We start from the raw sequence: 25,235 nt of genomic DNA, 5'->3' as shown, positions 1-25,235 counted from the left end.
TCACCATGGCAGTTTTCTAAGGCCACAGAGACGATTAGCCAGGTTTCTCCTTATAATAATCTAGAAATATTGCCAGTCCATCACCAGAACCATAAAAAAATACCCTCAAAACATAAACATCTTCAACTAAAGCCTTTGGAAAGTAGTGATGGGGAGAGAGTAAAGCGTTAAGAATACTAGCCTAGGCGCCATATTCAGAAACGATTCCCTCTCTCACTGCGATAATTTTCAAAGACTACAGAGACCATTAGCTGAGTTCTAAAGAGTATCTGTCCTGTTGATAGTGCAGAAAACAGGTTAACATGTCACTAGAATTACAGAAACATCCTTAAAAACCCGTGCCGCAACAACTAAACCGTTTTCAAAGACTACAGAGACGATTAGCTGAGTTCTAAAGAGTATCTGTCCTGTTGATAGTGCAGAAAACAGGTTAACATGTCAATAGAATTACAGAAACATCCTTAAAAACCTGTGCCACTTCAGCTAAAGACCTTTGAAAATAGTGAAGGTGCGAGAAGGAAATGTTTCAGAATATGGGCCATGAGGATCGATATGTTATTTTTCAAGGGGATATAAATCTACGTAGTAACTCATTCCACACACACATAACATGCCCTTCACTCTACTATGACAGAAATTGATAGAAGCTTTTTTTCAGTTAGTAAATCGATTAAAAACACAATCTTCACCCTGTTTCAACTTCTTTTAATCCTTTCATTTTTACCGTGAAATTTGGGTGTGATTAGACGATTTTTTCGGGGCATTATGAAGAGACTACGGAGATCAGAAGATTAATGGCCACAGTCTTCACTATTTTAATCCCTACATAAGTTTCTGAAGCTGTATAAAATCACCAAATAGTAAACACAATAAATATGAAAACGCGACATATGTTACTGAAGAGATTAACGAGCGATGGTGAATGTGGAAAGCTGTCTGCTGTACTGAATGGATTAAAAACACAATCTTCATCATTTGACAAGAGCAGAGATTGACAAGATTCTTTCCTCAGGTAGTAAATATATTAAAACCACAATCTTGACTCTACTACAACTTCTCAACTAGCGATAGTCAATGTGGAAAGCTGTCTGCAGTACTGAATAGGCTAAAAATTAAGTCTACCTTCAATTAGAACTATTTAACAAGCCACGGTGAAACAGAAAACCTGTCTGTGTTACTGAATAAGATAAAAATACATGTGGGATGAGAGAAATTAAATTAAAAACGGTCACCTCATTATGTCAAGTTTTGTATCCTTGTTATGCTTCTCCTCCTCCTTCCTCCTCCTTCCTCCTCCTTCTCCTCCTCCTTTTGGTGTCGCCTCGCCTCCTCTAAAGCCTGTCCATTGCGTCATCACTTTCCTCAAAATCCGCTTAAAACGTGCCTCCTTATACCGCGCCACGTTAATCTGTTTACTGCTACACTCTTCCCTTCTCCATATCCTGAGCGGTGGCGGCGAATCATGAATAGGGAAGGAAAAGGAGATTGAAATATTCTGGTTTTGTCTTTGTTTTTAACCCACTTCAGTACCAGGACATGCTTCCATATAAATTGTGCTTCAGAAACGCGTAAATTATGAGACACGCTTAGTTTTAGTACTTTGACCTTCTAACCCCTTCAATATCATGACACATTGCCGTATTAATTTTGCTTACTATTTGGGGATTTAACACAGCTTCAGAAACTTACGTGGGGGGATTGAAATAGTGAAGCTTCTGGCCATTAATTTCCTGACCTCCATAGACTCTTCCTAATGTAACTGATCATACCCAAAATTCCAAGGTGAAAATGTGTCACAGTACTGAAGAGGTTAAAAGTTATAGAGTTAATTAATCCCTTTAATACTGGTTCACATTTTTCCTTGAGATTTGTGTAAGATTAGACCATTCTATTGACATTAGGAGGGATCTATGGAGGTCAGAAGATTAATGGCCACAGTCTTCACTATTTTGATGCCCTACATAAGTTTCTGAAGCTGTGCAAAATCGTCAAATAGTAAGCAGAATGAATATGGCAATGCGTCATAGTATTGAAGGGGCTAAAAGATCAAAGTACTAAAACCAAGTGTGTCTCATATTAACACGTTGCTATCGAAAGAAAATAGAAGAGAAAGCTTGTACGTATTTTCAAAGGTGTTTTTATGGTACTATAGTCTGTCTACTTTAAAATGGCTCCTGGGTTCAAAACATAGTAGCTTATTGATGATATAATTTATTTTAGGTGAATAATATACGTTTTTTGTTGGTCCACACACTTACCACGAGGACAGACTACTGTTTTCTTCAAGATCTGGCAACCACGCATTCCCTGGAGCACTATTCAGACCCAGAAACCACTTTACAGTAAACAGATCAACGAGAATTTTTACTGTACTAACCGGAGAAATGCTTGTGGGAATCAGTTAAATGATCTCTGTGGTCACTGAAAATAGTCGAGGTGAAGCAGTAAAAGGTTTCAGAACACATCTTTTCGTTCTTTCCATTAGGATTAACTTAAAAAATCAAGACAATGTGCTTAGTTCTCTTTTATGCTTCTCACACTTTTTTCTTCCCTCGTGTGTGTTAAATGAATCGTTTATTCATTATTTTTTTTCTAATACCTCTCCACACTTTGTTCTCTCATTAAACCCTTCAGTACTGAACACATTTTTACCTTGAGATTTGTGTACGATTAATTCTATTACATTAGGAAGGGTGTATGGAGGTCAGAAGATTAATGGCCACAGTCTTCACTACCTTAATCCCCCACGTGAGTTTCTGAAGCTGTAGAAAATCACCAGATAGTAAACAGAATGAATACAGAAACACGTCATGGTACTGAAGTGCCATGACGCTTTTCCATATTCATTACGGTTTCTATTTGGTGATTTTATACAGCTTCAGAAACTCGCGGGGGAATTAAGATAGTGAAGACTGTGGCCATTAACCTTCGGACCTCCATACACCCTTCCTAATGTCAATAAAATGGTCTCATGGTACACAAAACTCAAGGTAAAAATGCGTCCCAGTACTGAAGGGGTTAAGACACATTCTAAAGGCCACAGAGAGTATATGCTTAGTTCCTTGAGTGTCTCTCCTCACACATTTATCTTTTTTTCCGGTGCCTGTTAAAGAGTATTGATTCTTACACCTCTCTATCACACCAGGCCAGTGACTCACATCGACCTATCGTATATTTTTCTCTCCTTTCTTTCCTTTTCTCATCGTAACGTACCCTGGTTCGTTAATGTGCGTTATAATGAGTTTTAATTATACTCGTATGTAAGCCTAAGCCAACCCATCAAATGTCAAGTTTTAGGTGTATTTGTTATTCTCTACTCTGGTCCTCTCTTCCTCTTCCTCTTCCTCTTCCTGTATTTGTTATTCTATACTCTGTTCTCTTTCTTCCTCTTCCTCTATTTATTATTCTCTACTCTGGTCCTCTCTTCCTATTTCTCTTCTTCTTCTTCCTCTTCCTCTTCCTGTATTTGTTATTCTATACTCTGTTCTCTTTCCTCCTCTTCCTCTATTTATTATTCTCTACTCTGTTCTTTTCTTTCCTCTTTCTCTATTTATTATTCTCTACTCTGGTTTTTTTCTTCATCTTCCTCTTCTTCCTCTTCCTCTTCGTCTTCTCAGTTCTGTTTTCCATTCATATTCATCTTCTCTCACGTTCGTTCGACAATACTGGTTTCCTCTTCTTCTTCTTCTTCTTCTTCTTTTGTTCCTCTAGTTCATGTCTTAGTTCTTATTTACTCCTTCTAATATTATTATCATTATTATTATTATGTGTTGTTGTTCTTTCCTTTCTGTTGTTGTTGTTGTTGTTGTTGTTGTTGTTGTTGTCAATCCCGTATGATAAATAATTTCTTCTTCTTCTTCTTCTTCTTCTTTTGTTCTTCTAGTTCATGTTCTTGTTCTTATTTACTTCTTCTTCTATTACCATTTTCATCATTGTTTATTGTTGTTCTCCTATCCTTTCTGTTGTTGCTGTTATTTATGGCTGTCACTCTTTCTAAGGCCTTTCAGAAGTCAGTTGTATTTAATCTTCTGCCGCAGAGGAGCCCAACATTTCATGGTTCTAGTTCCTGTTTGTTCATTAATTCTTCTATCCGTTTACTGATTGATTGACGTAAGGTCGTGAGGCAAAGGGTGATTCATCTCATAATACGAAAGGCTGATGGTGATGATGGTGACAGATATTACGAGGAGGAGGAGGAGGAGGAGGAGGAGGAGGAGGAGGAGGAGGAGGAGGAGGAGGAGGAGGAAGAAGAAGAAGAAGAAGAAGAAGAAGAAGAAGAAGAAGAAGAAGAAGAAGAAGAAGAAGAAGAAGAAGAAGAAGAAGAAGAAGAAGAAGAAGAAGAAGAAGAGGAAGAGGAGGAGGAAGAAGAAGAAGAAGAAGAAGAGAAGAAAGAAGAAAAAAGAAGAAGAGGAAGAAGAAGAAGAAGAAGAAGAAGAAGAAGAAGAAGAAGAAGAAGAAGAAGAAGAAGAAGAAGAAGAAGAAGAAGAAGAAGAAGAAAAAGAAGAAGAAGAAAAAGAAGAAGAGGAAGAACAGGAGGAGGAGGAGGAGGAAGAGGAAGAGGAAGAGGAAGAGGAAGAGGAGGAGGAGGAGGAGGAGGAGGAGGAAGAGAAGTAAAGAGAATTGGCTAATTAAATGGCTGAAAGCTTTGATGGGGCCGTGACATAATCTGATAAGAGAGAGAGAGAGAGAGAGAGAGAGAGAGAGAGAGAGAGAGAGAGAGAGAGAGAGAGAGAGAGAAGCCCACAGAGTTCAAGGTCACACTGGTAGGAAGGTAGAGTGTTTAGAAGTAACACTAACGCACGTCACGTAATAACAGGTTTTCCTGGTTTCATGTGTCCCCATCCCAAGTTTGGCACAGGTCCCCCTTTGATCATTCCGTTTTCTTTGACTAAATTGTTTTGCTCAGAAAGGTTAAGTCATAAATAAATAAGTACATTCTCACTCTCTCTCTCTCTCTCTCTCTCTCTCTCACTCCACTTTTTTGTTGTCATTCTATATCGTTACTTATTTGGTTACGAAGCTCTGTGTGTGTGTGTGTGTGTGTGTGTGTGTGTGTGTGTGTGTGTGTGTGTGTGTGTGTGTGTGTGTGTGTCCAGTCTCCTCAGTTCCTTACATCGCTAACGTTAACTTCAAACAGAGACTTGTCAAAGTCGTGGAGGTGCGTGGTGGAAGTGGTTCAGGATTGTGGTTAAGAGAGTTTTGCCTTCCTCAGAGTGACCGTGTGAGATGAAGCCAAGAAGAGATAAAGACTATGAAAAATGGGGATACAAAACGGCCTGTCATCACACCCTTTGTTGTTTGTGGTGTCTTCCATGAGAGAGAGAGAGAGAGAGAGAGAGAGAGAGAGAGAGAGAGAGAGAGAGTCAAATTTCAATTAAACTTCCCCCTTTTATGGGAGAAATTTGAGGAGGAAAGCATTACCTATAGATAAATGGAGGGAGGGAGGGAAGAATGAACCAGGAAGGAGAGCATGAGAGAGGAAGGTAGGAAGGAAGAAAGATGAGAAACGAGATAGGGCACAATAATTAGAAAGTTCATTTTGTAATGTAAAATAATTAGTTAATTCGCTCATAAACACAAGATTTTAACCCTTTCAATACTAGTATATATTTTTACCTTGAGATTTGTATACGATTAGACAATTTTATTTACATTAGGAAGAGTCTATGGAGGTCAGAAGATTAACGGCCATAGTCCTCACTATTTTAATCCCTTCAGTACTGGGATGCATTTTTACCACAAGTTTCGGTGTGATTAGACCATTTTATTGACATTAGGAAAGGTGTATGAAGGTCAGAAAATTAATGACCACAATCTTCATTACTTTAATTCCCCACATAAGTTACTGAAGCTGCGTAAAGTCCTCAAATAGTAACCAAAGTGAATATGGAAATGCGTCATGGTACTGAAAGGGTAAATTTCACATACTCTCTCCCTAACCTTTTTCTTTTTTCTCTCCTGAACAGACAAGCCCGACAGGTCAATGGTGTTTTCCTTCCACGTGTATCGCAAGAGTGCCCCCAATGGCAAACTGTCGGTTTACGTGGGTCGGAGGGACTACACCGACCACCTCACCCATGTCGACCCTATTGGTGAGTCCTGTAGCACCCAAAACAGGTAGTATATACCGTTGTTCCTGTCTCTCTCTCTCTCTCCTGGCTTGTCTCTCCCGCTTTGCTCCTGTCTCTTCTCTTGTCTCTGCTACTGTTCCTACATCTATCGACCTTATTGGTGAGTCCCGTAGCAGCTAAGGCAGTATATACCATTGTTCCTGTCTCTCTCCCTGTTCTCTTTTACTCTTGCTCTTGTCTCTTACTCTTGTCTCTGCTACTGTTCCTATATCTATTTTCATCCTCTTCTTCTTAACCTGTTTTCCACTCTTATCATCCCTGTACCTGCCTTTCCCTGTCTCATTCTCCTCTCTTTATCTTGTATTTTAACCCTCACCTTCCCTAACCCTTGTCTCTCCCTGCTTCATCCTCTTCCCCTTACCCTGTTTTTCCATCCTCACCATCCCTGTCCCTTGCCTCTCCCTGCCTCATCCTCTTCCCCTTATCCTGTTTTTCCACTCTCACCATCCCGGCCCTGCCTCTATCTCTGCACCTGTTCTTACTCTTGCCTCTCCCCTGGGCTGACCCGTTCCCATGTCCGCCTCTGTCCGGTCCCATCTGTTGATTGTCAGCTCAATTTTGCTGCCCCGACGCCCCGCCACCTGTCTCTTCTGTAAGCGCTTTCCCCGTCCCCGTCCAGGCCAGCTCAGCCTTGCCTCCCTTCCACCTTCCTCCCTTCCTTCCTTGGCCACTATCATTTCACTGCTGGACAATTTTTTTCGCTTTTCCATTATCACTTACAGTTTTTCTGTTTATTTTTTGTTTCCTATGTTTCTGAGTGAAGGTAGACCGTGCTATGACCTTCGTTTGTTTAATTCATTGGTGCATTTTGAAAGAACTGGGCCTCGCGTTTATTTTTCAAGGGCCACATTATTATTCAGTTCTTCAGTAAGTGCTTTTTCCCCTTGATGGCACAGGATTCTTGTCAAACTACCACTGGAATCATGCGAGTATCCACAAGTCTATATACCAACCGGCAATCTCACATAGGGAGGGCGGCCCACACAGTAATACACACACACACACACACACACACACTCACTCACTTACTCACTCACTCACTCACAGTCAAGACATTTGTCCCGGACTTTTGGCTAACTCTGTCACTCTTTAAGGAAACTGGCAACCAAGTGGGCCTCTTTTTATATTTTTTGTTGCCCATGGCCAGCATTGCATAAAATAAAGTCATTCACACTTATAGCATAGCACAGCCGATCCGTGGTGGAAGGCGGTATTCTCGTGCACCGCCTTACTGTACACGTACCTCAGCAGCTTAGGCATACGTGCTATCAAGAGTAAATCATTTCCATTGGCATGCTGAAAGTCATGACAAGACACCAAAATGACTGAGAAATAGAACACGATCAGAACACGAGCAGCTGGTGGGTAATTGACGGCTGGCAGCCTATCACGCCTCAAACTTGTCATGATAATCACATCAGCGACAAATTACCAGTAACCTTGGCGACACATCGACGTGACACTTCAGTTGCAGCCTTTGTGAATATAGTGGAGGTGAGGAGCAGGAGTGTTTCAGAAAATGTCTTTGTGTGTTGTGTCACGCGGCACAAGGATACAAGAAATCCTGCTCTTCGCCCTGCCAGCCTTGTCGCCTCGCCATCTGTGCCCCATTCAAGCCACGGGTCTATAACGTTGCACGGCAAGTGAGTCAAGCCAAACAAATTGCATCTGCTTAAGGAACTCGCCCCGGCAATCCCTACATCCATCCGTGTCAATAGGGGGCGTCCATCAGCCGCTCAGCCAGCAGCCACCTGGGTCCTGTCGGCTTTGGCACCTGCACCTCCACCTGTACCCATCCCGAGCACCGAAGCGACTCCACTGGACACACACACACACACACACACACACACACACACGATAATGTAACACTGGGCATTGAGCCGTGCGCGAAGCGTGACCCAAGCGTGAATCTCAGTTGCTATCCGCGCGAAACACGCTATAGAAAATTTGACGGGACTCGTATGAACTCCAAACCCGCTATGAAGCAACTCAAAAGACCGTAAGAGAATAAGGCAAGCTGCAAGAAACCCTCGATGGAAGAAACAGTGTAGCTCGAACTCAACGTAAATATGAGTCAATTAGCAATCCTACAACTTTATCCTCCCTTACATCACATCATCCCTTCTTTCCCCGCCTCTCTCTCTCCCACGACAGACGGCATGGTGTGGCTGGAGCGGGACTACGTGAAGGAGCGGCGGGTGTTCGCTCAGGTGGTCATGACGTACAGGTATGGGAGGGAGGAGGACGAGGTGATGGGCCTGACCTTCGCCCGGGACATGGTGGTGGCCTCGGCTCAGGTCTATCCGCCCTCGCCACTCACCAAGCCCCCAAACAGTCTCCAGGTGTGTGTGTGTGTGTGTGTGTGTGTGTGTGTGTGTGTGTGTGTGTGTGTGTGTGTGTGTGTGTGTGTGTGTGTGTGTGCATGTGTGTGTGTGTGTGTGTGTGTGTGTGTGTGTGTGTGTGTGTGTGTGTGTGTGTGTGTGTGTGTGTGTGTGTGTGTGTGTGTGTGTGTGTAATTCACCTCGGTCGCCTGCTGGTCACTCAACCAGTCTTCCCCACTACGGAGCGAGCTCAGAGCTCATAGACCGATCTTCGGGTAGGACTGAGACCACAACACACTCCACACACCGGAAAAGCGAGGCCACAACCCCTCGAGTTACATCCCGTACCTATTTACTGCTAGGTGAACAGGGGCCACACATTAAGAGGCTTGCCCATTTGCCTCGCCGGCCCGGGACTCGAACCCGGCCCTCTCGATTGTGAATCGAGCGTGCTAACCACTACACTAAGGCGTGAGTGCGTGTGGTCGTGTGTGTGTGTGTGTGTGTGTGTGTGTGTGTGTGTGTGTGTGTGTGTGTGTGTGTGTGTGTGTGTGTGTGTGTGTGACTCACGCCCCAGTACGTGATGTTATTCGTTTTCCATAGTAGTTAAGAGTTTAAAGTCCCTTCATTCAACTTCAGTATAAGTATATTTAAAGGTTAATGAACTCTCTCTCTCTCTCTCTCTCTCTCTCTCTCTCTCTCTCTCTCTCTCTCTCTCTCTCTCTCTCTCTCTCTCTCTCTCTCTCTCTCTCTCTCTCTCTCTCTCTCTCTCTCTCTCTCTCTCTCTCTCTCTCTCTCTCTCTCTCTCTCTCTCTCTCTCTCTCTCTCTCTCTCTCTCTCTCTCTCTTCAATGACTCCAACCTCCCTTACCATATAATTCCCAATACTCTCTCTCTCTCTCTCTCTCTCTCTCTCTCTCTCTCTCTCTCTCTCTCTCTCTCTCTCTCTCTCTCTCTCTCTCTCTCTCTCTAACACCCATCCTACATATTCTTTCCTGTAGGAGCGTCTGCAGAAGAAGCTTGGTGTCAACTCGTTTCCTTTCCACCTGGAGATGCCTCGTAGCGCCCCAGCCTCCGTCACGCTGCAGCAAGGTGTGTGTGTGTGTGTGTGTGTGTGTGTGTGTGTGTGTGTGTGTGTGTGTGTGTGTGTGTGTGTGTGTGTGTGTGTGTTTCGAGATCATGACCAAGAGAGAGAGAGAGAGAGAGAGAGAGAGAGAGAGAGAGAGAGAGAGAGAGAGAGAGAGAGAGAGAGAGAGAGAGAGAGAGAGAGAGAGAGAGAGAGAGAGAGAGAGAGAGAGAGAGACAGACAGACAGACAGACAGACAGACAGACAGACAGACAGACAGACAGACAGAGAGACAGAGAAAGAAACAGACAGAGAGACAGAAAAAGAGACAGAGAAAAACACAGACACACAGACAGAGACACACAAACAAACAGAAACACACACAAACAGAGAAACAAACAGAGACAGACACACAGAGAGAGAGAGAGAGAGAGGAAGAAAGCAAGCAACATAGTAACGACCAACAAGGAAGCGAAGTACCGAACAACACAAGCCATCTACGTGCATCTCCCCAGGTAAGGAGGAGACGGGTCGGCCCTGTGGTGTGCAATGGGAACTACGGATATTCGTGGGAGCCAACGCTGAGGACCAACCCCAGCGGCGCTCCTGTGTACGGCTGCTAATCAGGTGGGTGTTCTTCGCGATTCCGACGACGTGGGAAAGGAAAGGAGGTGGATATGATTACAGAGAGTATGAGAGGAGGCAGTGAAAGAAAGAGGACTAATGGAAGGAAGGAAATAGGAAAGATTGGGAGAGAATGGAAGGATGGGAGGTGATAAGAGGGAGAAGGTTGAGGATGAGCAGTAGTGATGAGAGGATAAAGAAAGGATGGGAGAGTAGAAGGCGTTGAAGGGGGAGAAGAGAGAGAGAGAGAGAGAGAGAGAGAGAGAGAGAGAGAGAGAGAGAGAGAGAGAGAGAGAGAGAGAGAGAGAGAGAGAGAGAGAGAGCAGAGAGCATTGTAGAACACACCTCTCTGTATATACCACATGTAAACAAACACATCTCCCCTTCTTCGCCTTCTGCAGGAGGTTCCAGTACGCCCCGGCCAAACAGGGACGCAAACCCACAGCATCGTGCACTAAGGAGTTCCTGCTCTCCCCTGGCAAGCTTCACCTACAGGTTGCTCTGGACCGCCAGGTGAATGTAACCCCTTCCCTTCCCTTCCCTTCCCTTCCCTTGTATTCTCTTCCCTTCCCTTCCCTTCTCTTCCTTCCTTCCCTTCTTTTCCCTTTCCTTTCCTTTCCTTTCCTTTCCTTTCCTTCCCTTCCCTTTCCTTTCTTTTCCTTCCCTTCCTCTCCTCACCTGTGTTCCTCCTCGCTCAGTCTGACTCTCCCCATTTTTCTCCCCTCCCTCTTATCGTTTCCAATCTTGCCTTTCTCGTTTTTTCTCCTTGTTTTTTCGTCCTGTGTGTCTATTTTTTCTTCCTCCTCTTCCTCCTCTTCCTCCTCCTCCTCCTCCTCCTCCTCCTCCTCCTCCTCCTCCTCCTCCTCCTCCTCCTCCTCCTCCTCCTCTATTTGATTATAAATTCCGTGAAGTTATGATATGATATGGACGGAACCCAACCCTCCCCCCCTTACACACACACACACACACACACACACACACACACACACACACACACACACACACACACTGAAGGAACAAGAAGAGAGCCAAGAATAAAGACATGAATGGTGGATGTGAAGGAAGACAAAACAAGATAAAAAATAAAAACACAGCGAAGGGGGGAAGCAAATATAAAGACAATAAATGCAATGAAAGAAAGTATATAGAAAGAATTTGAGAGAAAGAGAGAGATGATGATGCCGATAAAGAGGAGGAGGAGGTGGTGGTGATGGTGGTGGTGGTGGTGGAGAAATGAAAGGAAAGTCAAGAGAGATGGAGATGATAAAAGAATGAAAGAAGGAGGAGGAGGAGGAGGAGGAGGAGGAGGAGGAAGAAGAGATGATTAAAAGAGTACAGAGGAAGAGAGATGAATGATGAGAGATACTGAGAGAAAGAATAAACTAGAGGAGAATAAAGAATGAAAAGGAGGAGGAGGAGGAGGAGGAGGAGGAGGAGGAGGAGGAGAAGAAGAAGAAGAAGAAGAAGAAGGAGAAGGAGGAGGAGGAGGAGGAATGGGAGGAAGCCACACACATTTATAATCTTGTTCACATTCCCGAAGTGTTTCTTTCTTTTTTTGTCTTTTTTCGTTTACAAGGTTGAGAGATCCTGACATCCCGCCCCTCCCCGCCCCATCCAACCCCGCCCTCCCGCCCCATCGTACCCGACCCTGCCCCGTCCCGCCCCACCCCGCAATTTCCCAAACAATGCGAGTTAAGCTAAGATGTCGAGAGCATGAGTGGAAGAATAAGCTGCAATATTTTCAAAGCCTAAGAGGAAGGAAGGAAGTTTGAATAACCCTCTGTCATCTGGGTCAATCTATCTTCCTCCTCCTCCTCCTCCTCCTCCTCCTCCTCCTCCTCCTCTTCTTCATCTTCCTCCTCTTCTATAATCGATCAGGAAAGTCAATTATCCATATCCTGGTAGAGAACACTCCTCCATTCCTCCTCCTCCTCCTCCTCCTCCTCCTCCTCCTCCTCCTCCTCCTCCTCCTCCTCCTCCTCCTCCTCCTCCTCCTCCTCCTCCTCCACCTCCTTGTCGCCCTTCTAATCTAACACCAGGACCTTCTCTATAGCAAAGACAATCACCGCCTCATGTTGGCCACGAACAGCACACCTGCCGCACCTGCCTCATCTCCACCGCCACATCTCTCCCTCCCTCACCCACGAACAGGAGAGAAATCATTGGGTTGCCTGTACGGTCCATCTTAACCCTTCAGTACTGGGACGCATTTTTACCTTGAGTTTTGGGTATGATGAGACAATTTCATTTACATTAGTAAGGGTGTATGGAGGTCAGAAGTTTAATGGCCAGTCTTCACTATTTTAATACCCACATAATTATCTGAAGTTGTATAAAATCACCAAATAGTAAGCAGAATGAATATGAAAACTCGTCCTGGTATTGAAGAGGTTAATATGGCTAGTGTTTTCCTTAGAGCTCGTGTTCTCTGGTGTGGTGATTTTTTTTTCTTTTTTTTTTACGTCGTGGCCTATAGCGGGCGCTATATAACTTGAAGAGTATTTTGGAAGTGCTGTTAAGCTTCCACCCATTAGTGGCGCAGGCAATTTAATTTATAGTGGTACCAATGATAGTGTCTACCACCCAAGCGCATCTTTGGCGTAACCACTAGAACCTGTGTGTTACGGTGACATGCAGGTAACTTTAAACTACTCAACAAATGACAAAGTATCAAGACAATACGTAGTGGGATTCGAACCTAAGCGTGAACGTCTGCCCGATCCTACGCTCACCACCTTATCCACTCTGCCACCGCCTAGTAATGGTGATGTGTTGATGGTGTGTTTTAACGAGTAGTGGTGCATGGTGGTGATGCTCAGGTGTTGGTCAGAAACATTTCTACTATTTTCTAGTAGTTGGTGTTATACTGTTTTCTGGGTATTTTTTGTGGTTTTAATTACATAATGACGGCTAATCTAACAATAATAGCAAGATTTCTACATTATTAATTGGGAAAACATTTTTGATCACGGCTAACCTAACAATATTAACAAAATTGCTCCATTACTGATAGGAGAAAAACTCTTGACGGCTAACCTAATGATGAAATAAATAATCGTGATGAGAGAGCAAAGCGTTTCTGAATGGAGTGTTTTAATCAATGTAATACAGAGAAACACTAAACTCTGGAACTTCCAGCCTGTTTCTGTATTTCCATCTTCCTACGACTTGACTTCTTTTAAGAGGGAGGTTTCAAGACATTTGTCCCAGATTTCTGGCTAACTCTCTTAATCTTTTTAGGGAACCAAAAATCAAGTAGGTCTTTTTTTTTTTTTTTTTTTGTTGCCCTTGGCCAGCTTCCTTTATTCCATAAAAAAAAAGTCACTGATAGAGAGAAAACAATACTGAAAAGGAGAAACACTATTGATGACGGCAAACCATGAGTGTGGCCCTTGAAAACAGTCATGGTGAGAGAGCAAAGATTAATCCAATACGGCGTTTTAGCCAATATAAAATAGAGAAACACTCAGTCATTCATAGAGAGAAAAAACAATACTAACAGGAGAAACACTATTGATGACGGCAAACCACCTGTGCGGCCCTTGAAAACAGTCATGGTGAGAGAGCAAAGACTAATCCAATACAGCTTTTTAGTCAATAATACAAAGAGACACAAAGCAAGTCACTCATAAAGGCAGGACAATATACTGAGCAGCATTGGGACGCACCAACAGCTCCCTATGAGTACTGTAGCCAAGAGATCTTCATGGGTAGGAGGAAGGTGCGAGGTGACGTGACTCAGGTGATATAATGAACACTTGGGCTGAGCAGGTGTGAAATAAGTGGAGCTCTTGTAATAAATGGCAAAGTTATTACTCCAGCTAACCGGTCTGTGAGTGAATGAGAGAGAGAAAATACGACCGTGAGAGGCAGACTAGAAAAATGATAATAATGATAGAATGAGATAAGGGAATAGAGAGAAAGAGAAAAAAAGAAATAACAGGGCCATTGAAGGTGTCAGTCCCTAAAGACCACTGTCGAAAAAAGTATATTTATTATCTTTCTGTCATCACCACCTCTCTCTCTCTCTCTCTCTCTCTCTCTCTCTCTCTCTCTCTCTCTCTCTCTCTCTCTCTCTCTCTCATCCTCCCACCTCTCTCTCCCTCCCTCAGATTTACTACCACGAGGAGGCGGTGAAGGTGGCGGTGACAGTTTCCAATCAGTCCAACAAGCAGGTGAAGAAAGTGAAGGTGGGCGTGGTGCAGCTGGTGGAGGTGTCCCTGGGTCCCGCCGGTCACGTGAGGAACACCGTGGCTAGCATTGAGTCTCAGTAAGTAAAAAGAGAGAGAGAGAGAGAGAGAGAGAGAGAGAGAGAGAGAGAGAGAGAGAGAGAGAGAGAGAGAGAGAGAGAGAGAGAGAGAGAGAGAGAGAGAGAGAGAGAGAGAGAGAGAGAGAGAGAGAGAGAGAGAGAGAGAGAGAGAGAGAGAGAGAGAGAGAGAGAGAGAGAGAGAGAGAGAGAGAGAGAGAGTGTGTGTGTGTGTGTGTGTGTGTGTGTGTGTGTGTGTGTGTGTGTGTGTGTGTGCGTGTGTGCGCGTGTGTGTGTGTGTGATAACAGTAATAGTAGGGAATGCAATAATGACCGCTAATGATTGAGCAATGAAGGAAAACATGAAGGCAAAGTAACATAAAGAGGAGTCAATGAACCAAACCAATCTGTACTAATCCTGACCACAGTGCGCACCTCTCCTTGGCACTGAGATAAAGAAAGACGAAGAATATGACCTTAATTCAATACTAAGCTGCATAACGAGACCGTGGTGCAAATAGAAAAGAGCTATTCATTTCAAAGTTGTATAAGATTATCCTCTTGGCCGGTGCCCTTTAGATATAGATGAGAAAATAGTTTCTTCATGGGTGCAATGCGAGAATGGTTGTCCCAGAGTGTTTAGTGAATCTGGAGTGACTAGAATAAGGCGCCGCAACAGCCAAAATCATATGGCGCCGTAGTGAATCAGGAAAGGTGTATCAAATGAGTTACAGCGACACGGAACAGTTAGTATCAGCAGAAACAAAGCGTGAAGTCTTTATAAGCATCTACCAAGAAAGTTAGCCCGAAAAAGGAATGCGTCTTGCAATTTTTCCCCATGTTTCAAGATTGAGTGTGGGTGTAGAACAAATTAGGTGTCTCAGACTGTTTGGTGATTAAGGAAAGGTGTACCATGTGGCAGTTAAAGGGTAAATTAACGAAGAGCCTTGGTTGTGATTAGTGACTCAGGAAAGGTGTATCAGATAGCAGTGATTGAGTTAACAAAGAGTCTAGCTCGTGATCAACGATTCAGAAAAGATGTGCCAAATAGCAGTGATTGAGTTAACGAAAAGTCTGGTTGCGATAAGTGACTCGTGCAAGGGAAAGTGTATCAAATAGTGGCGTACAAGTTAACGGACTGGCTTGGAAATATGAAGACCGTGACTCCCACTTTCCTATCTTTTTTAAGGTACTCATCCCACCTTGGCAACATTTTAACGCTGATGCAGGGCTCTCGAAGCTAATGTTTTGAAGGACATGACTGGCAAGAAGTAATGCTTGGCTTCCTTATCCTATATCCTTCCCAAAACTACTGTAGTCTCACCTTGGCAGCCCGGTAGCATCCCAAACAAGCTTACTTACGCATGCTAAAGCTTATAGGCACCAAGAAGTAAGGGGGAGGTTTCTAAAATTAAAACTAGTCACGTAATGAGAAACGGGAAGCGAGTGGGAAGTGGGGAGTGGGGAGCGCGACGTGGTAAGGCGACAAAGTGGGTTAAGAGCGCCCCTGCCTAGCCCCTTCCATCCGTACCTTGGTTTCACGAAGTCCCTCAAACGCCCGGCTAGCTGAGGTGGTCTGGTGGTGCTGCGGGATGTCAGGCAGCTACCACAGCGGAGACGGAGAGCAATAGACCGGGTAGGCAAGGTTTACAAAGGATTTAATTTAACCTCCTGAATTCAGAGGTCTGTTTCCAATCTTATTTAGGAAACGAATAGAGTTCATGAATTTCAGGCTTGAGGTCAGTGAGTTACGTAAAAGTGTCTCGTAAAATGCTATTAAAAAAGTGTCTAGTTTGATATCATTTGAACGTTTGAAAATGCGATCTTTGGAGGAGGTGAAAAGAAACACAGATGCAGGGAGTGAGTTTAGTTTCGCTGATGCTTCTTCAGGCATCACCGAAACTAGTCTGGAATAAACCCACCTCCTTGCACCTGTGTTTCTTTTCTCCTCATCCTCCGACTTGTCTGAATGGCCAAATACGATTTTTATTAATGCACCTGAATTTAAGCCTTTTCTCCGCCAGGTTCACTCTATGCACCATAATCTTGTATTCCACCTGGCGTTCAAAGGCTGAATTAATGCAAATAGTACTATCTAAGTTTTATGTCCTCCCCTAATCCCGTCAGTCTCGTATTCTAGTCTTCCTCCACACGCTGCAAGTAGATTAAGGTGAGGCGGTGCAGTGAATGGGCTCTCTTAGGGTGACTTGACTTAGGCTCCATACATACTGAAGCCTGTATTCCCACAGTCCACGTGATCATATATGGACTGTGGCATTTATAAACCTTTCCGGGTCTTGGTGGCGGGACAACTTCTAACGCACTCTGGTGAAATCTGGTGTGGTTTACAAATGAGACTTTTATATTTCTAGTGATATTTTAGGAAGATTTCTGTACCGGCAATGGGGAAGAACATCAATGAGAGCTATAATTATTAATCTTTGTGGTCACTGAAACAGAGACAATTTGTAACAGGCTTTAACGGAAGATAGTCTGGTTTTCAAAGATGTTTCAGTGATAGTTTAACCCCTTCACTACCAGGACATGTTTTCATATTTATTCTTCTTGCTATTTGGTGATTTTGCACAGCTTCAGAAACTCATGTTGGGGGATTGAAATAGTGAAGACTGTGGCCATTAATCTTTTGACCAGCATAGACCCTTCCTAATGTCAGTAAAATAGTCTAATCGTACACAAATCTCAAGGTAAAAATGTGTCACAGTATTGAAGGGGTTAACAATCTTTGTGGCGTTTGAAATCGAGACAGTTTATAACAGGCTATAGCGGAAATTGGTATGGCTTTCGAAGACGTTTCAGTGCTAGTTTAAACAAAGACTCCTCCATCATGACTGGGAAGCCAAACTCTGCTGGAGCTGCATTGTTGCCACACCATCACTGAAATCATGAAAGCAGCACTGAAAACCCCAGTAATTTCCATGAGGGTTCTTTTGTTGTGATCCGAGCTGTTACACAGTTTTCCTATCTTCTTTCATCCCTCTTCTTTTCTTCTAAACGTTTCTTTATACTTCTATCATAATGAAGGTATACCACACTTTAACCCCTTCAGTACTAGGACATCTTTTTACCTTGAGTATTGTGTATAATTAGGTGAATATATTTAATCTACAATGAGTCTATGGAGATCAGAAGATTAATGGCCAAAGCCTTCACTATTTACCCCCACATAATGTAGGTATACCACACTTTAACACCTTCAGTACTGGGACACATTTTTATCTTGAGTTTGGGTATGATTAGGTGAATATGTTTAATTTAGAATGAGTCTATGGAGGTCAGAAGATTAATGGCCAGAGCCTTCACTATTTCAACCCCCACATAAGTTTCTGAAGCTGTTTAAAATCACCAAATAATAAGCAGAATGAATATGAAAATTTGCTACGGTACTGAAGGAGTTAAAGCTGTGAGGACTCGGCTAATGGTTTCTGTGGCATTGAAAACAGTGTTCATGAGGGAAATTAAGCGTTTGGAAATACATCTTTTTCACTTCACCACGTACAGTAGGTCTTCCCATAAGTCTTCCCGTATCGCTCATTCACTCTCAAAAGACCCTTGTATTTGTCGCAATTCCCTGCCTGTTTCTGTCTCTCTACCCATTCTTCCCGTAAGTCTTCCCGTATCACCCATTCACTCTCAAAGATCCTTGTATTTGTCGCAACTCCCTGCCTGTTTCTGTCTCCCTACCCATGACTAGAACTTTTCCTGGGAGGTTTCAAGACACTGTAATTCTGAATGAATCTTTTGGGTCTACTCCTTGAAGACAGGCACTTTCAATGGTCCATGTGTGTATTTGTGATAGTATCTTAAAAGTAGAGCCAAAAAGATTATATAAAACTGGAGAATGGTCTTGAAATCTGCCTTTTTCATGCATAGACTCCCTTGTGTATGTCTGATGGCTTCTTGCAGCTTCCCTTATTCTTCTCCCCCTTGACCAGAAACCCCAACCAGTAAAGAAGTCAAATAAAAATATCGTACACACTTCAACCCCTTCAGCACCATGACGCGTTTTCATATTCGGAAGAGTCACCTGGAAAGCTTCTCTTGACTTGATTCATATATAGGTGTCTCAAAATCTGACACGTTTTACTGGATCATTTCTTGTGTATTTATTTAGCAACTATTTTTTTTAACGTCCCAGCCTGTAAAAAGTAAAGTAAAAAGACTCTACACATTTTAATCCCTTCAGTACCATGACTCGTTTCCGTATTCGCTCGGCTTGCCATTTGGTGATTTTATACAGCTTCAGAAACTCATGTGGGAGGATTAGAATAGTGAAGACTGTGGCCATTAACCCCTTCATTACTGGGATGCATTTCCATCATGAGTTTTGGGTGTGATTATGCGACTTTATTGACATTACGAAGGGTTTATGAAGGTCAGAAGATAAATGGTCCACAGTCCTTACTATTTTAATCCCCACATGAGTTTCTAAAGCTGTATAAAGTCGCTAAATACTAAGCAGAATGAATATGAAGACGTGTCATGTTACTGAAATGGGATAATCTTCTGATCTCCATGAAGTTTTCCTAATGTCAATAAAATAGTCTAATCGTACACAAATCTCAAGGTAAAAAGTGTGTTGGTACTGAAATGGGATAATCTTCTGATCTCCATGGACCTTTCCTAATGTCAATAAAATAGTTTAATCGTACACAAATCTCAAGGTAAAAATGTGTGTTCCCCGAATACTGAAGAGGTTAAGAGCGTATGGAGCAAATGTGGTGCCCTCAATACTTCATGCTTTTATTTTCTGGGTCTCTTCCGTCTGTGGTTCAATCTGCTGTAACCCTCTTAACGCTAATTGACTTAACAACCTGCCAGTGGAGTCAGGGTGAAGCGTGCGAGTACCACCACCACCGCTACTGAGACGCCGGTCACAGATTAGCTTAAGGGGAAGGTAGGCTGATATTAAACGTTTGTAGGTTGTGATTGTCGTTGCTTTAGTGAAGGTGGTGGTGGTGGTGGTGGTTGGTTGACTAGTGGATAGCTGGCGAAGGAAGACAAAGACGAAGACGAAGGGGGGAAGGAGGAGGAGGAGGAGGAGGAGGAGGAGGAGGAGGAGGAGGAGGAGGAGGAGGAGGAGGAGAAGGAGGAAGAGGAAGAGGAGGAGGAGAAAGAGGAGGAGGAGAAAGAGGAGGAGGAGGAGGAGGAGGAGGAGGAGAAAGAGGAGGAGGAGGAGGAGGAGGAGTAGAAGGAGGAGGAGGAGGAGGAGGAGGAGGAATAAAAAGAGAAGAAAAAGAAGCAATATACGAAGAAAAGAAATGAAAGACATAGAGATAAGAAATTCTAAAAAATATACAGAAATAGAAACGAGAGAGAGAGAGAGAGAGAGAGAGAGAGAGAGAGAGAGAGAGAGAGAGAGAGAGAGAGAGAGAGAGAGAGAGAGAGAGAGAGAGAGAGAGAGAGAGAGAACGAAAGGAACGCAAGAACTCCAACAGATAAACCACCAAGCAAGACCTCAGACTGGACGAGGAGTGAATGGAGAAGTGACAGGGGGAGTGGCTGGGGGAGAGGATGAAGGGGGAGGGACGGGGAGGGGAGGGGGAAGAAAGGACTTGCATTCTCAGCAGAGTTAATAATAAAGAAGCCCAGCAAACAATACCAGGGAATTTCAATACATAAGGCGCTCTCTCTCTCTCTCTCTCTCTCTCTCTCTCTCTCTCTCTCATCCCACCTTTCTATAACGCACCAACGCGACCTAATACTCCCTCCCTTCCTCTCTTCCTTCCTCTCTTCCTTCCTTCCTTCCTTCCTTCCTTCCTTCCTTCCTTCCTTCCTTCCTTCTTTCTTTCTTTCTTTCTTTCCTTCCTTCCTTCCTACTTTTCTTCCTCCCTCCCTTCCCTCTTCCCTCCCTCCCTTCTTTCGTCCCTCCCTTCCTTCCTTCCTTCCTTCCTTCCTTCCTTCCTTCCTTCCTTCCTTCCTTCCTTCCTCCCTCCCTCCCTCTCTACACTGGACTGTTATGTTGTTATGGTACTCTCTGCTCCCTGGTCTTTTAAGGTGTTTAATCCCCTATCGCCCCACACAGGGATGGCTGCCCAGTGGTTCCCGGGGCTGGCCTGACACGCAGCTTCAGTCTCACCCCGACGCTGCGACTCAACCAGCAGAGGCGTGGTGTGGCGGTGGATGGCAGGCTGAAATCGGAGGACACAAACCTGGCGTCCTCCACTCTGTAAGTCTGTTTTGTGGCGGTGTTTCGTGATTCATTTGTAAACTGTGGAACTCCCTGCTTGCCTGTCTGCCTGCTTCTGTAGGTCCAGTTTCCAATGATTTGATTTCCTGTAACCACTTCAGTACCATGACGCGTTTCCATATTCATTCTGCTTACAATTTGGTGATTTCATACAGCTTCAGAAACTCATGTGGGTGATTAAGATAGTGAAAGACTGTGGCCATTAATCTTCTGACCTCCATAGACCTTTCATAGTGTTAGTAAAATCAGCTAATCGGACGCAAATCTTAAGGGAAATATGTCCTAGTACTAAAGGGGTTAAGAAGGTGGTTTCATGACATTTATTCCTTTCTTTTTAGCTAAATCTCTCGGACTTACAAAGGGGCTGGTAACTAAGAGGGTCTTTTTTTTTTTCGTTTTATGTTGCCCTTGGCCAGTTATTCCCTCTTACATAAAGATAATTGTATTCTTCGTCTCCTTTGTGTTGCTTTGTGTTTGTGTTGCATCGCCTCTGTTCATTCCTTTTCTCTAATCCACTTATTATTTCTGTCTCTGTTACATCTGTTGCAAGCATCTCTCTCTCTCTCTCTCTCTCTCTCTCTCTCTCTCTCTCTCTCTCTCTCTCACTGCACCCAGAAACCTTCTAAATCTTCCTTGTGTACGTAGATCACGATTAAGGAAAAAAAAATCGGTCTCAAAAATTTGTAAGCTACGACCATTTGCAGAGATAGACACACACACACACACACACACACACACACACACACACACACACACACACACACACACACACACACACACACACACACCGCTAAGTGTACTTAGTGGTTAGCACGCTCAGCTCACAATCGAGAGGACCGGGTTCGAGTCCCGGGAAGCGGCGAGGCAAATGGGCAAGCCTCTTAATGTGTGAGGTGTGTTCACCTAGCAGTAAATAGGTACGGGATGTAACTCTATTGGTTGTGGCCTCGCTTTCCTGGTGTGTGGAGTGTGTTGTGGTCTCAGTCCTACCCGAAGATCGGTCTATGAGCTCTGAGCTCGCTCCGTAATGGGGAAGACTGGCTGGGTGACCAGCAGGCGACCGAGGTGAATTACACACACACACACACACACACACACACACACACGGTAGCTCAGTGGTTAGAGCGCTGGCTTCACAAGCCAGAGGACCGGGGTTCGATTCCCCGGCCGGGTGGAGATATTTGGGTGTGTCTCCTTTCACGTGTAGCCCCTATTCACCTAGCAGTGAGTAGGTACGGGATGTAAATCGAGGAGTTGTGACCTTGTTGTCCCGGTGTCTGGTGTGTGCCTGGTCTCAGGCCTATCCGAAGATCGGAAATAATGAGCTCTGAGCTCGTTCCGTAGGGTAACGTCTGGCTGTCTCGTCAGAGACTGCAGCAGATCAAACAGTGAAACACACACACACACAAGTAGACAGACGGAGGGACAGGGATCACAGAGACACAAGAAGAAAGAAGGAAAAGAGAAGAGGGGAGAGAGGAGAGGGAAGGGGCAGTGTATGTATTCCTGCTTCCTACAGAGGGGCAGAGGATGAGGAGGGACGTGTGCCGGCCTGGCTATGCATCGGATCACTGCCTGCACTAATCCCTGCCTCACACAGTCACTTTCTTGCCTCCCTTCACAACCCGCACCTCTTTCATTACCACCCCGTAACTCAAACGTGTATCCAAAACGCTTTGCTCTCTCACCACGACTGTTTTGAGAAGCCGAAGAGATGATTAGCCGAGAACTCAAGGCTGTTTCTCCTTTGAATAATGTGGAAGTCATGTTAGTCTGTCATTTAAATCATAAAAACACCCTGTAAGAAACCCGTCTTATTTCTGCAAGAGCCTTTTGAAATAGAGTGTGACACAGAAGTGTTTTAGAATATTACTTTTAATGTTTAACCTCCTCAGTAGTGGGACGCATTTCTACCTTGAGTTTTAGGTACGATTAGACGATTGTATTGACACTAGGAAAGGTCTATGGAGGTCAGAAGATTAATGGCCAGAGTCTTCACTATTTCAATCCTCACATATGTTTCTAAAGCTGTAGAAAATCACGAAATAATAACCAGAATGAACATGGAAACGGGTCATGGTACTCAAGGGGTTAAATAACGTTCTAATCCAGCTTCACTAACGTAAGACGGGTAAATGGCCTGAGGGAACAAAAAAGGAAGAGAAAAATAAATAAGTAAAGGGAAACTGAGAAAGTTGTCCCAGTAACGAAGAGCTAAATGGATTACACAGATTTGGAGGATAAGTGTCTTGAAACCTCCCTAATGACAGCGTTCAAGTTACAGGAGGGGTGAATACAGAAGCAGGCAGAGTTCCGGAGTTTACTAGAGTTTTGTTGTGGTAGTGGAATGAATGGTGGTGGCAGTGGGTAGAAGCGATGGCGGTGGTGGGGAAAGAAACTTCAATAGAGCCAACCTTGCCAGCCAGACTACCAACCTACCAACCTACCAGCCGATCTAATAAATCATGCATGCGTGTTCAAACTTCGCGTCTTACAATGAACCTCAGCTTATGTAAATTATGTTATCTGAATTTACATTTTTTTTTCTCCTCAGTTACATAAGGCAGATGGTGAGGGGTTGGTGTCAGGCTGTCCTAATGATGTGCTGGCGTGATAATAAGGAAAGCTGTCACGGTGTTATTTCAATTACTTTGTTATTTATGCTAGGATTAAAGCTCTTGACTATAAGTTATTCTCTCTCTCTCTCTCTCTCTCTCTCTCTCTCTCTCTCTCTCTCTCTCTCTCTCTCTCTCTCTCTCTCTCTCTGTAATATGGCTGTCAGTATGCCGTCTTCCAACTCTTCTAATTTTGTCTATCTCAAAATTCTCTCTCTCTCTCTCTCTCTCTCTCTCTCTCTCTCTCTCTCTCTCTCTCTCTCTCTCTCTCTCTCTCTCTCTCTCTCTCTCTCTCTCTCTCTCTTCTCTCTGTGTGTGTGTGTGTGTGTGTGTGTGTGTGTGTGTGTGTGTGTGTGTGTGTGTGTGTAATATGGCTGTCAGTATGCCGTCTTCCAGCTCTCCTTATTTTGTTTATCTTATATCTCACTCTCTCCCTGCCGAAGGTTCACGAACCCTGACCACCGAGACAAGTTTGGCATCGTAGTGTCGTACGTGGCTCGGGTGAAGCTTAGCATGGGGACGCTGGGAGGCGAGCTGGCTGCCGAGGTGCCCTTCACGCTCATGAACCCGCCGCTGGAGGAGACTGGGGTAAGGCTGGCAAGGGACGCGGAGAAACAAATCCGATCTTCACACACACACACACACACACACACACACACACACACACACACACACCTTACTGCCTTACTGATCAGCCTACAGTACGCCACAATTTTTTTTCTTTTATGTAAGAGGGGAAAGCTGGTCAAGAGCAACAAAAATAATAGTAAAAGGCCTTGCAGGCCCGAGACTAAGCCAAAAGAAAGGGATAAATGTATTGAAACCTCCCTCTTAAATGAAGTCAAGTCCTAGGGAGCTGGAAAGACAGAGACAGGCAGGGAGTTCCAGAGTTTACCAGAGAAAGGTATGAATGACTGAGAGTACTGGTTAACTCTTGCATTAGAGAGTTGGACAGAATAGGGCTGAAAGGAAGAAGAAAGCCTTGTGTAGCGAGGGTGGGGGAGGAGGGGAAGCATGCAGTTAGCAAGATCAGAAGAGCAGTTAGCATGAAAATAGCGGTAGAAGATGGGAAGAAATAATGACCACCTCATTTTGCAGGGCGGGGAGGCTGCCGAGGCTCCGAGGGATGAGACTGACAGATCCACGCGGCTTATCATTGAGGAGTGCCGCCGCATGTCCCTCTCAGACCTCCTCGAACCGCAGAAATCCGAGGACTCCGTGGACAAGGAAGACAAGGAGGAACACACGGAGGCTGTGGATGAGGATGACGTGTTCAAGACTCAGCAGGCAGACTCTCAGGTCGTGCCGCTGGTGGAGTGACGAGGATCAAGACTATGATGAAAAAGGGATTACCGTGATTTATTTTTTCCTTTTTTTTCATATTTTTTCAAGCGGTCCTGCATAGTTTCAGAATTCCTGCCGTGGTCGTGGAGGTTCGTGGCAGGCATGGACGAGGCTCGCTTGGATCTACTGCTCTAGGTTACAGTATTAATTAATAGGGAACTAGGATGTACTACTGCGTCTCTTGTGTCACGCCCGCGGATCTGTCTATTTGTCTGTCTGTCTGTCTCATTGGAAAAATACATGCGTGTATGAATAGTAAGACAAGAGACCTTTTTTCAGTAATATAAAGTTCTCTCTCTCTCTCTCTCTCTCTCTCTCTCTCTCTCTCTCTCTCTCTCTCTCTCTCTCTCTCTCTCTATCTATCTATCTATCTATCTATTTGTTTATCTATCTTTCTATCTCTACCTATCTATATCACACACACACACACACTAAAAGAATATATATCACTTCCCAAATTTCCATGTTTTGGAGATCAACTATAGTGACTGCAAACTGCGATGAATATGCATTATTCTCTCTATTAAACCAAATGTATTTGAATAAAGATATTTATGGACTAAAAGCCTCTGTGTATATGCAATTAGCCTAAATCCTACTTAAGACTCTTGATACACTGTTCCCACTAATCCAAGCCTTGTTCCTATATTGGCGAATCTTGACTCCTCTACGACTCCCTGA

The 25,235-nt window shown here is 44.1% G+C and overlaps 2 protein-coding genes across 2 annotated transcripts in view; one reads left to right on the top strand and one right to left on the bottom strand.

Moving 5' to 3' along the window:
- Positions 1-25,119, top strand: part of LOC123506866 (arrestin homolog) — a 26,899-nt gene extending 1,780 nt beyond the window's left edge. Inside the window, exons 2-10 of the mRNA XM_045259222.1 lie at positions 5,967-6,092; positions 8,286-8,473; positions 9,453-9,543; positions 10,033-10,144; positions 10,543-10,654; positions 14,254-14,411; positions 20,431-20,574; positions 23,654-23,798; positions 24,309-25,119. Coding sequence (XP_045115157.1) covers positions 5,984-6,092; positions 8,286-8,473; positions 9,453-9,543; positions 10,033-10,144; positions 10,543-10,654; positions 14,254-14,411; positions 20,431-20,574; positions 23,654-23,798; positions 24,309-24,530 — 1,281 coding nt within the window. The 5' untranslated portion in view covers positions 5,967-5,983 and the 3' untranslated portion in view covers positions 24,531-25,119. The remainder of the gene's footprint in view (positions 1-5,966; positions 6,093-8,285; positions 8,474-9,452; positions 9,544-10,032; positions 10,145-10,542; positions 10,655-14,253; positions 14,412-20,430; positions 20,575-23,653; positions 23,799-24,308) is intronic.
- LOC123506864 (kinesin-like protein KIF20B) overlaps positions 1-25,235 on the bottom strand; it is an 80,576-nt gene that overhangs the window by 53,801 nt on the left and 1,540 nt on the right. The window lies entirely within an intron of this gene.

Source organism: Portunus trituberculatus, chromosome 21 (assembly GCF_017591435.1).
Source record: "Portunus trituberculatus isolate SZX2019 chromosome 21, ASM1759143v1, whole genome shotgun sequence".
Lineage (NCBI taxonomy): Eukaryota > Metazoa > Arthropoda > Malacostraca > Decapoda > Portunidae > Portunus > Portunus trituberculatus.
The sequence above is the reverse complement of the archived record's forward strand: the minus strand, read 5'-3'. Positions and strand labels throughout refer to the sequence as shown.